The sequence below is a fragment of the Haemaphysalis longicornis genome, unplaced genomic scaffold (genome assembly GCF_048455015.1).
Source record: "Haemaphysalis longicornis isolate Haplotype H1 unplaced genomic scaffold, Haemaphysalis longicornis Haplotype H1 scaffold_3, whole genome shotgun sequence".
NCBI lineage: Eukaryota > Metazoa > Arthropoda > Arachnida > Ixodida > Ixodidae > Haemaphysalis > Haemaphysalis longicornis.
In genome coordinates this window covers 76,440,604-76,453,482 of record NW_027526335.1, presented here as the reverse complement: position 1 = coordinate 76,453,482, position 12,879 = coordinate 76,440,604, and the positions used below count along the sequence as shown (strand labels likewise).

The 12,879-nt window shown below is 48.3% G+C and overlaps 1 protein-coding gene across 1 annotated transcript in view; it reads left to right on the top strand.

The window, feature by feature from the left end:
• LOC144174648 (uncharacterized) overlaps positions 1–9,170 on the top strand; it is a 71,212-nt gene extending 62,042 nt beyond the window's left edge. The window contains exons 11-13 of the mRNA XM_077703435.1: positions 566–730; positions 4,659–4,920; positions 7,198–9,170. Of these exons, the coding sequence (XP_077559561.1) occupies positions 566–730; positions 4,659–4,920; positions 7,198–8,336 (1,566 nt within the window). The 3' untranslated portion in view covers positions 8,337–9,170. The remainder of the gene's footprint in view (positions 1–565; positions 731–4,658; positions 4,921–7,197) is intronic.
• Positions 9,171–12,879: the final 3,709 nt, after the last annotated feature.

The following is a 12,879-nucleotide window of genomic DNA, read 5'->3' as shown; positions in this document are numbered from 1 at the left end:
TTATGCGTTGGTGACGCGAAACTGCTGCCGCAAAACTGCTTCTGGAGCATGGAGTTAGCACCATACATTATAGGCGGAAGCAATTAGCGCAAATGTTCTTTCATAGGTCTCTGACGTCTGAATGTACAAGCACATCACATCCGAAATTCGCGAGGGGTCGCGGAACTGAAACCATGGTATATATATATATATATATATATATATATATATATATATATATATATATATATATATATATATATATATATATATATATATATATAGAGAGAGAGAGAGAGAGAGAGAGAGAGAGATGTAGGCCTGGAAGAGCAGCCGGTGCGCTAAGCACGGCCCAAGCCGTCTTTTTTTCTCACAAACGTGCTCGTCTCCCCGTCGTAGCCAAGTACGTTCTATAGCAGCGTTCCCACTCGGCGCGTCACAGAACTCAGTCTTGTTTTGCATACAATCCCGCACACCCCTCGATCACGAACGGGCGGCCATGAGGCAGGTCCCGTCCCACGCGCGGTGTGACGCTGCGGGGGTGCTTGTTCGAACGAGGAATTATCCCCTGCCCCTTGCTTCACAGCTGGCCCAGCGGGAGCTGGAGAGGCTCCGCCGCGGCCTCCGGAATGTGGAGCAAGCGCGCACTGATCTGGCCGCCTTCTTCTGCGAGGACCCGGCGGGATTCCAGCTCGAAGAGTGCTTCGGCGTCATCGCAACCTTCTGGAGAAGTTTCAGGGCCGCCGATCAGGTGCGACTGGGTGTACTCGAGACCCTTCCGTCCCTGCTTCAGCGCCGTGCCAGTGGCATTTATCTCATAATTCTTTTGTTGTTTATCTTACAGTGTTAGCAGGCGCAAATTTAAATAATTTCAGTTATTTTTGAACGAATACAACTATTAAGTGAAGCTGAATTATTTGCTAGATTGCAGCAATGTTATATAGGGAATAATTAAATGGGAACAAAAGCCGAATTGGCAGTCCACTAACAAACAACTGACTTCTTATGTTTTTTCTTTTTTTTATTAAGAGTATAAAAACGAAGAAAGCTAATTTGCAACAAAGGGTAAGTACACAGTGAAAGTGGAATCTGATTCACATAGAGTGAATTCCAACATCGCATCAAAGCTGTCGAAAAGCTAGACGGTCGTAAAAGTGCGCATAACGAATGCTATGTAAATCTTTTTTTTTTCTTTTTATAAAGAGTCTCCGAACAAAGAATGTGGGGATCCGGCGACAAGTAAGTATACGAAATGTATCGCTCCGAGCGAGAGTCTTAATAGCCACGAGCACGAAGACAATTCACATGCAAGCGCCATCGAACGATCCTTACAGACAAGTGCATTTGAAGAGAACTCAACAGCTCTATTTTAAACAGCGAAGCTGTTTATCATATCGTAATTTTTCGTTCCCGCAGTTAAAAATACCAAGAAATTGCCGAGCGCACGCACGTGAGCGCGGGCCTCTCGCGGCGACCGCCCGATAGTTAACATATATAATAACCAAGAAAATGCCTAGCGCTCGTGTGTGCGTGCCTCGCGACGGCCGCCCATCGTCCCCGGCGCACGTTTTTCAAGCCAAGCATACCTACTTAGGCAGACTGGTCAAGATTGCGGCGACCGCACGGCAGTTTTAAAAAAAACAAGAAAATGCTGAGCTCTCGTGTGTGCGTGCCTTTCGGCGACCGCCCCGCGTCCCCGGAGAACGTATTTCAAGCCAAGCCTACCCACTTTGGGAGATTTGCCACGATTGACCAAAATAGTCCAGCGTTCGCCGTAATCGTGGCAGTAGTTGCTCGGAACGAGAAAGCAAGGTAATGTTGAATGATTACCACTTTCCGAAGAATGAAAGACGCTCACATATGTAGCAGCAATGATGGGGTACTGAAGGTCGCTGCGGCAGCGAAGGAGAAGCAAATAGGCTGCAATCGTGGACTTAAACCTTCGCTATGGGCTTGAAGGTTGCGTACAGCTTCGTTACCTTCAAGTCTTACGCGTTAGTGTAAGCTTCCCTTTTTGTACACATTTGGAAAGTTCGGAAAAACTTTTTTTTATCGGGAGCATTTACGAAATATTTGGAGTCTTGGTGCAATTTCTAGTCAAAATATGCTGCCCTTAGCATTACACATCGCGACTTTCATCTGTGCGAAAACTTGTAACGGCATTTCTTCACCGGGATAGCTAACGTAAATCAATACTTTAGCTTCACCGCTAACTATGCTAGAGAAAATTATAGAACACTCGAGGACATTAGAGCAATGAGCCACGCAAGTAATGGTGCGGGTGAACTGCTGGACGTGGCCTCTTTTTAAGAACCAGTGAAACATGCACGACAGTGTCCGCTGAGTTATGGAAAGGAGACGGGACATTTTTCTTTCGCTATGAAAGAAAAAAATGTCGGCCCCCTTCTAAATGCGAAGCAGCGGAACTGGTGGTCTTCACTAGCGTTAACTTAGCTTTTCTTAGGTCTGCCCTTCTTATCGGTAGATTGGACGCTGATGCCGCCTTGCGCACGCCGTCTCTTTCAACTATAGGAGAACCCATCCGCGTCAGAGCTTACGTCATCACTAGGCGCAGCCAATCATCGACGCGCGCCTCCCCTCCCGAACATCTGTGCCGCGCCGCGCACTCCCCACACCTGATCGTCGGCTCCTCGCCTCCTCGCCCCTTCCCCTCACACTTCCTGGCCTAGAATGTTCCTCCTCTCCACATTGCTGGGCCGAGTTCTGTGCGCGCCGGGCACGGATGGAACTCAAGCTTAAAGGGACAAACAACCGATTTTTGTCGAGTATATATTCTCTATCCCAAATGAAAGGGCATCACTTAAAGCACCTTGATGAGAAACGGTTTTTGCTGATAACGCCCTAGAACTTTTTAAATCGAAATTTTTAGATCTACGAGCCGTATGTGTCCCTCCCAAAAATATTGCTGGTAACCATATATAGTTGCTCGGCAACATACTTTTGTCTGTATGCGAAATGAAAAACGATATTTAAAACCTTGTCCCCAGCTAAAAAATGTTTGAAGCGCAGGCTTTCCTGTTACTTTATGTATTTTTTTAATGCAACGGTCTATTGTGCACGAATGCGCCATCTGTTGGGATAGACGATAGGTAGAATCTGGCTTCACGTTGTGGAGGTGGGAAGTTCGATTTTCACCGGGCCCGACGGTTTTTTTTTTGTCTTTTCTTGTCTTTTTTTTTTGAGCTGCCGTTGGCGTATTTGGAAACTGAAATCAAATATTTTGGCAGAACAAACGCCCCTGACTCAGGCAGTATCGTCAAAGCTCCTTCACTGGGTCTGGTTACTGTACGCTGCCGTTGATTCTGGGCATGGAGGCTCAGTTAGCCACACTGAGAGCAACCCAGCGACGGTGGGTGGCGTATCTTTAAAAATTTCAAAATAATGTTTAGAAATACATATACAATTTAACCTTGTACAAATACTTGTGTTGACAGGTTTTCATTACGTAAATAAACGTTTCAGCAGTTACAGTAGCTGCTCGGTTTGCAGGTCACGTGACAGTGACACATATTGTAGTGTCAAGTTTCTACACTACGAAACGCCACCCTTCCGATTTCAGGAAGTTTGCTGCCAAATTAAAATTATTCCCACCAATTTGTTTAGAAATTGCTTGTGGTTGCCGGGCTATATAAAACGCTGCCTTTCATATGAGCTAGATAACATATACGCGACAAAAATCGGTTGTCCGTCCCGATTTGTCATGGTTGAACGTGGTTAAACCACGTTTGTCACAGGATAGTTCGGTTTTCGGTCCAGAGCACGCAATGAAAACGCCCACACTTGCACCACACGATAGCACACTGCTCGACGCTCGGCGCTCGGATGCTGCTCGTCGCTCGACGGAGAGGCAGAATCAGGGAGGCTGGCGGGAATATAAAATGCGCAGAGGAAGCCATTGATGGGACGTTGGTGAGAGATACACTGAACACAGCATAAATGATACCAAAAGAACTGGTTGATTCCTCTGTGATAGGAATCGGTAAAACACGAAAGTGAAATGTGCAACGAAATCTGTAGCTGAGCATGATTTGCGGGATGGCGGCTGCCTTGTGGATGTGCTTGGCGAGCGACATCCTGCTGGCGAGTCGCTTCGGCAAAGGTGTACTGGCGTCATTTCCGTGACGGATATGACGTCAGTGAAATCTTGGCGTATCCTGACATAAAACACTTTCGTGTTGAAATATTGATTGATTGTAGGGTTTAACACGCCGACGCAACGCAGGCGATGAGGCGCGCCGTAGTGGAGGGCTCCGGATTAATTTTGACCACCTGGGTGGGGATCTTCAACGCGCGCCGAAATCTCGTACACACGGGCGTTTTGGTTTTCGCCTCCATCAGAAAAGCGGCCGCCGCGGCCGGGAATCGAACCCGCGACCTTGTGCTCAGCATTCGTGTTGAAATATAAAACCCGAAAACAAACAACCCTAAGTGTAACGTACTCTTTAGTACTAACGGTTGCTTCCCCGCAAGAAGACCCTGTGTTTCGTGCATCCTTTACAGGCCGCTTGCTTCGTTGTACTGGCGTCATTTCCGTGACGGATATGACGTATGTAAAATCTTCGTGTACCCGGGAATAAAACACTTTCGTGTTAAAACACCCACTTTGAAACAACGTTTCTGAGTCTGCGCACCTCTCACTTTGGCGCCCTCCATTGCAGGAGAACCGACGGCGCTCCCTGGCCGAACCCGATGGCGGCAGCACCGTGCTGCCGCGCGGGCCTGTGGAGCTGGTGCGTCTGCGTGCTGGTGGGGCGGACGAGCGCGGTGCTACGACCAGCGCCAGTTCCCCGGACGCGAGCCCGTCCAACAGCCTGCGCCGCAGTTTCCGCCGCAGCCGGCCCTCGTCGTCCGAAGTGGCCAGCGACGACCCGCTCCTGGACTTCCTGCAGCGGCACGGATCCGACCGAGAGGACTCGCTGGGTGCGTCCTCCTCACCCACGCGTGTGGTTCCTCTTGCACGTTGGAATATATTTTTCTTTTGGGTACAGGCTCTCCTGATTGACGCGTACAACTTGCGGTATGTACAAAACGTCTTCCTGTCACACGGAGCTGTACACTCCGGGTTCCTTCGAGTGCAACGGCAAGACAGAGGTTGAATCAACAGTGCCTTATATTAGAAATGCATATACATTGACGATGGGGAACAACCATATGGATATGTTAAAATCCTTGCAACATCCAACGCAATCCGACGCACATGAGCCATGTACAGTTACGCTGTAAAAAAAAAAGCCCGCTGAATGTACCCCGTAGTGTCTACACAAGCTCATGGTGTCTGCAGGAAACCTTTTCATGACTGTATAATCATACGCGTACAGTTTCTTGCAACACGCATGTGCACAAAGAACCAAGCTGCTGTGACCAGTGTTTTCAATTTCAATAGACTTTCTGCTGACTGGGTATTGAAGCACGTGCTCTTAGGATGTCATGTTTTGTCAGCTGGGTCGGCTGCGCACGAGTCTCGGTGCAATAGTCTGGAAAGTGCGCGTATAAACGCGGATTGTATGAATTAAACGTAATTTTCATAGCAAGATATGTCTGAAGGCTATCAGGACTTGAGTTCTGCTTCTTTTCTTTCACGCGCAACTCGAGCAGACTCTCACATAAGGCGCACGAAACTCTAAGAAAATTACATCTGTGAAGGAGTCAATTATGTAAATTTTCTGACGTCGCTGTGCCGAACAGCTTTATATTTCCGAATATATTTATTTCAGGGCCTAAAGGCGATAGCACTGCGCAAAGTCCTTGGGTTCTTTTTATTTTGTTTTTTCACTAAGAGCTCAGGAAGGAACATGGGCAAGTATCGTGAGCATGCGTAAGCGGCGCAGGAGCACTGGAAGCCAATGACGTGGTTCCTTCCGTGTAGCGCTTTTAAGACGAAGGCAGGCAACAAACAGTCCACTAGCTCGCTTGAATAAGTTCCTTTCATAAAAGCCGAACACAGCTCCGGGCATGCGTACCATAGCTGCCGTCAGGTGAGCGAACGCGGAAAAGCAAAGCGTAGGGAGCGTGCGGCTCGGGTTCGTCGCCAGAAAGCCCGTCGCGGCTCTTGCTGTCGATGCTGTTGTCGACGTTCCCGCTTGAATACAGTCCAAATTTTGTGCACTTTGAGGCTACTTCCTGAAACCTGAAAGGGGCTGATTGAGGCCGAAGAAAAAAAAGGCCTTTTGGATGGGGGCTAATCATAGGCCTATGCAAGGCCCTAAGAGCCCTGTCCCACCGTCAAATGAATCCCTCCCTCCTCCTTCCTAACCACTTTCCGGCCACCACCACGCTTAGCGCAATCTATCGGGCCTGATTTGAGTCCGGAGGGCATACTTACAGGCCCCGATAGACAGCCACTCTGTCATGTTTTTTTTTTTCTGTGCAGCGGCAGTTGTTTAACCTAACTAAGCTGGTGGTTGGTATAATTATATGGCATTTGTGCTCTGTAAAACAGTGCAAATGCCCAAGAACAAGAGAAACAAACTCGCAACCGAAAATGTATTTGAAAAATCTAACAGCGGGACGCTATCAATTTCATAAATTAAACAACAAATACGGGAAAGAGAAAGAAGCGTTTATGTTATTTTTAACGTCCTTTGAATGGCCCCAGTTATTTTAACGTTGGTTTCTTTGCTTTACGGCTATCCGACGAACACGTGCCTGCATGGCTCAAGAGCTAGCGTTCATTGGTATTGTGGGCCTCCTTTCTATTACAGCTCAAGCTGCATAAATACCCATCACGGGCTCGAGCAAGCCAAGCCGCAGGGGGGCGTCGGCTCTCGCCACCCGCGTCCGATCCCTTCAAGGCGGAGAGATGGCTCTTAAAACTGTTTATTTCGAAGAACGCCACGGTACAGCAACTGTACTGAACCCAACTAGCTCCTGGAGAAATTAACCCTCAATGTCTTCCCAGCCCGACAGCAGGCGGCAGTAATGGCGGTGGTAGCGCACGGCCAAGGTAGCAGTACCAAGCTTGAACCAACAATGCAGTGTGTCATCGAAGTGTTGGATAAACATGGAGGGGGAGTGATATCGGGACTGTTTGCGACGTGATAATGAACTTCACACATGTGCCAAAGTGTTTCGGCTTGCTTTAAATTAACGTTCGTGAATGAAATACCCATTTGTGCTAAAGTGTTCCAGCATACTCTAAAATGACGTGCGTAAATGCAATACGTAGTAACGCCGGAACTTAATTGACGTTCAACGCAGGGCGCCGAGCGTCACGCCGCGAGGCAAGACGCCGCTGGGCTGCCGACCTCTCGGAGGACTCGACGTCGCGCGAGCGAGTGCCTCCTCGAGAATCCGACCAGCTGCCCGCACCTCCGGTGTCGCGCGAGCAAATCACGACCTCCACGTCATCGGCTGCTGCCGACCCGCCGGCGTACGTGCCGAGGCGCACGTTCTCCAAACTCCCTTCGGCCGCTCCTACAAGCGTTGGATCAGTCGGAGCTGTGGCCACTGAGGTACCGAGGAGCACTTACCAGCACAATCAACGATCCAAGCCCACAGAACCACAACCACCACCGGCCAGCACCGCTCCGCCGAGCGTTCCTGTAGCGACGTCTCAAGTCAGTTTTGCTCGTACGGTGACCAGTTTACCTCTAAGAACCTCTCCGTCGCCTTCTGAACCTTTGGCACGGTCTGTTCCCGCCCTGGCAGCGACGCCATTATCTTCGACACCGGCGCCGCAGGTCAGCTTCGTGCACAGCAACAGCTCTCCGAGAAGAAGTGCCTTGCCGTCACCCACGATTACGACTCCACGCATAACAACGCCGCCGACAACGACACACGTCGGCTCAGTGCTAGACCCCAGTCTACTGCGGAGGAGCGCCTTGTCGTCGCCACCGCCTCGGATGACAACGCCGCCGCCGGCGACGGCGCTGACTACTACCACGGTGCGTTCGCCTCCTCCCGCTCTAGCGCCGACTCCACCGCCGATTCCTGAAAGCAATGCGCCGACTCCGGTGCGAAGAGAAGGCTGGACGCGCAGTGCCATACCTACCATGCCTGGAAGCACCGTCCTGAAAAGGAGCCCTAGGGTGTCTCCGTCGGACAAACCCTTCATGAGGGCTACCTCGGCTTGGAATGCTAGATCCGGGCCGCTGCACTCCATCAATGGAACCGCCCAGTCGGGATCGCCAGTGCCGACCCCGTACTTGTCACCACCATCGCAAACAGCTGGAGCAGGCACGAGCGGAAACGCGTATCTGGAGCGCCGCATGCCGCTGCAGCCAATTCGTGACCGACAGGGGTTGCAGAGGTTAAACAGGCCCAAAACAACGTCCGGGGACATCCACCAAGCTCTGGCGCGGTGGCGCAGTTCGAGGCCTGGGATGAGTTCGCGGTGATTATAGATACTGGTGTCACTCCGGTGGCGGGGTACTGGTCATTGATGTGTGTCTCAGGTTAATGCTTCTCGCCTCGGCTTGCGTGCCAGACCCGAAGGGAGGGATCAGCTGGTACTGGTCCCGAACCACGGTCTTGGTAACTGGTGGACATGCTAAGGTCATGTCGTCGTTAATGCAGCTTAGGAGCCGGGATAACCTGCGCAGCAGTTGTGAGAAAGATTCTACTGAAGAACGGGGGAAAGACGAACAATTGACTCGGATCAGTCTGGAGAGACGGTGTACTAAAAGAATAATGGGCACTGTGGAGCATGCAATGTTACATTGTGATGCGTCTAGAACAATGTGTGGGATGGTTGCGGATGCGTGATGAACTAACTGGTAGCGTGGCTAGATTTTCGTAAATCTTTTATACGTGAGATCGAAAAAATTGCAAGTGTGTAATTTTCCGAACAATTGTTGTTTGCGATATTGTGATAGCGAAAAAACTTGTACCCAAGGACATTCTCGATTTTTAACGCTTCTAAAAATCAGCTTATCTGAAAACATCGCTCATAGCGAAATTATAGCAGTGTGTATGCGAACTCGATGTAAGTCATTTTATGCAAGAGCCTACTTAAGTTTTTCTTCAGCTATCTTGCGCTCGCCTAACCTGTTAAATTTCCAAAACCTGAATCCATATTTAGCTGGCGGATATTTTTATTCGCATTTATGAGTAAAAGTTTTGACGATGCTTGTCGGACAGCAAAAACAAAAGAGGCACCTGTGCGAAATAAAGAATAACATGCAGCCCTCCACGTGCGTCACTGCGTCGTAATAAACTTATTTTGTAACTTTTTTAGCTATTTCATTTGATTGTTGTACCATAAAGTTCTTTTATGGTTACGCACACACGACCTCTTATATCCAAGATAACTGTGCCATCGGAACAATACAGTGAAGTGTGGAACCACTCCCAACCGTGCACTCGGATGTAGCAGATACTAGTTCCCAAGTCACCGGCGGAGCAGGGTCTATCTGATCTGGCTGACCTGGCCCCTGGGTCGCCGCCGAAACCAGACACCACCTCGCCCCCTGGCATGCCACGTGGGCTTGATTTCCTGATGCAGAAGCAGCACGCCTTTTACTAGCACCTTAGGGGCCCGGCTTGTCGTCGCAGCTGGTCTGGGGTGACGGCATCTAGCCACCGTATTAACGGTGGCTAGATGCCGTGAGCTTTCTAGCTGAGGCTTCTAACAGAGGCTTCGAAAAGATTGCCGCTTCCCCTGGTCGGTATTGAACCTGGGTCCCGCGCGTTACAAAGGCGATGTCAACCCTATTGGGTCACCTAGGCACAGGTTACTCATATGTGAAGTGTTGGGGCTGATCTTTGCTCGGCGCCGTAGGGAAACACAAGGAAAACATCACGAAATTAACGCATTGCCCCAAATTATTGAAAACTCAATCCAGTGTCTATAGACCTTTTCAGGGGCCGCGGCGCCCTATCTTGACTACTTTTAGTATCAACGCCAGGTTGATACCGACACTGGTCGAGAGAGGGTGCCACAGCCCCTTTGGCGAATCACTGCTCCGCACTGGACAGCTTTCACGTTGAGTGGAACTGCTTTTTGTTCTGGTTTTGAGGAGGGAATTCATTCATTCATTCATTAATTAATTCATTCATTCATTCATTCATTCATTGTTTTATTCACTTCGATATACTCTGCTTCAATGCTTCAATATACCCTGTGAATTAATAATTACACTTCTAGTTTCATTTAACATGCCGCGTGGTGTACACGTGCGGGGAGTTGCAGTTCCTATTTTAAGTAATCACGCAAGTTTCTGTGGTGAGCGTCGTGTTGAGAATCTAGCACACGTTGTTTGTACATGGCAGGTGCTAGTGCCGTGCCCATACTGTTGGCCGTTAAAGCACCGGTGTTGTTTGCGAACATCGGATGAAACCTGCATTGTCGGCTTCGACTGTAGTCGAAGCCGACAATGCAGTTTTGGTTTCTTGTTTCTGGATGCGGCCTGTGATTCGTCTGATCGTGTAACTCCCTGATCGCGCGGGCCCTCAAGCAGATCAGAGTCAGCTACGTTGAATAAATTTCTGGCATGACACCTTGTGATCTATCGGGTGTTCGGTGTGCAGTGACTGGAGTCTGTAGGTCACAGGTAATGTTACGTCCTAGGAGGCCCTTATACTATTAATGGTTATTTACTTCGGCAAGGTATCTGAGGCTGCTAGTCTTTTTGCATAATTACTGCACCCCCACCCCCTCTACTTCAATGAACTTAGTTATGAGGAGCAATAATTTCAATGCTACTGGGTTGCATCTGTATACAGATTCAATGTCCGAAAGGTGGCGGAAGCGTACGGTTTCGGAAACGATGTAGTAGGTAGCGAAGGGAAGTTTACTGTCGTGCGTACCCTATTTGTGACCCTGTTAACAGGCTTATGAGGCCGTGAAGGGGCAGAATTAGGAAATGCAATAGTATTTTTCTCACATCGTACGCATACGATATGGAAAACGGATGGGTTTTTTAGAAAGTCTACCTTACTGCGATCACACGCACACACACATACACACACACACGCACACACACACACACACGCACACACATATATAATAGAAATAGAAATTACGGGTACGCAGTCATGAACGCGAAGGAAGGCAAAGGGGAAAATGTGGTACGTCATTGATTCTTCTTGACACAGATATACTTTGATGTTTTTAAAGACAGATTGTGGAGAAAACATGCCCGCCGTGTGGGATCCGAGCCCATGACCTCCAGAATACGCGTCCGGTGCGATAACCACTACGCTTCCAGCGGGGCTGTGCTCCCCTCCACACTCTTGGGTATTTATGTTAAGGTAACTCTTTCCTGCACTTGGGGGTGGTAGCCAGCGCCACTCCGACTACTCGGGGTGAAGGGGACTTTCTTTTTTAAGCCCCGGGCCGTGACTCGAGCGTCTACAACATGTCATTAGGGGTCTACCAGCTTTGAACCCCCTTATGCTACCTATGGCACCAAGCTGCCAGAACAGAGACTCCAGTGTTTCGCTATATATATATATATATATATATATATATATATATATATATATATATATATATATATATATATATATATATATATATATATATATATATATATAGTAAGAAAATGAGGGGCTCGTTGAGGAAAATACAGAAAGATAGGGCAGCAGTCTACAACGCCAAAGGAGGCATAGGGGTGTGGTTAGGCTCTTTTCTTTTTCACCTCGGGTAATGAAGTAAACATTTTTTTAATATACAGAAGAAAGAAAGAAAGAAAAACACGCGCCCAGAGTGGGGACCGAACCCACGCCTTTCGATTACATGTCGAATGCCTTACCAATTCGGCTATCTGGGCGACTGTGTTCTCCTTCACTTTCTGGGCTATTTATATTTACTAGAATTGTATCTGACGCTTGAGGGTGGTAGCCAGCGCCACTCTGACTGGTAGCCAGGGTGGTAGCCAGCGCCCCGTGTAGTCAGAGTGGCGCTGGCTACCACCCTCAAGCGTCAGATACACTTCTAGTAAATATAAACCGCCCAGAAAGTGAAGGAGAACACAGTCGCCCAGATAGCCGAATTGGTAAGGCATTCGACATGTAATCGAAAGGCGTGGGTTCGGTCCCCACTCTGGGCGTGTGTTTTTCTTTCTTTCTTTCTTCTGTATATTAAAAAAATGTTTACTTCATTACCCGAGGTGAAAAAGAAAAGAGCCTAACCACACCCCTATGCCTCCTTTGGCGTTGTAGACTGCTGCCCTATCTTTCTGTATTTTCCTCAACGAGCCCCTCATTTTCTTACTTACTATATATATATATATATATATATATATATATATATATATATATATATATATATATATATATATATATAGCGAATCAGAATGGGAAATGAGGGACTCATTGAATTAAAGTAAGACAGAAATAAGGGTTGGCAGTTAAGAAAGATAAACGCATATATATAAAGCATACACACGTGTTTGCATGTGTGTGCGTTGGTGAGTGTACGTGCGGGCGCGCGCATGCTGAGCGCTGTTACTAGATTTAACCCTCTTGTCTCAAAAATCGCCCTTTCAGTAACCCACCCGCATCAATGGGGCTTCCAGGCTGTTCTCTCTAGTTAAAAGCATAGATTTTGGCCGCGTTGCTTTATTTGGTAACGAAAATAAATCTAAGCACTGCGGATGTTCCTACCCACATCGTGTCTCTTTTCTGTACTGAGTACAAAGAACTGACAAGAAAGCCATCATTAAAGACGCAGAACGATGAAGACGCAGGGCGATCGGTTGCAGAGAAGTAGCTCATTCTATACATGCACAAGGAAATCGGAAGAGTGAGCACGACCTCCAACTGCGAGGAAAGAATCTTGTTACGGAGAGCCCTGAGGACGCAATTAGCGAAGAAAAGCAAACCTGATTTAAAGTACGCATTCTTAAGCACTTTCGCAACGCTTCGATAGTTGCAGTGAATGCGGAGCGATACGAAACAATGAAAGAATAATTCCTGGGCCCGCATATCTTTTTGAGC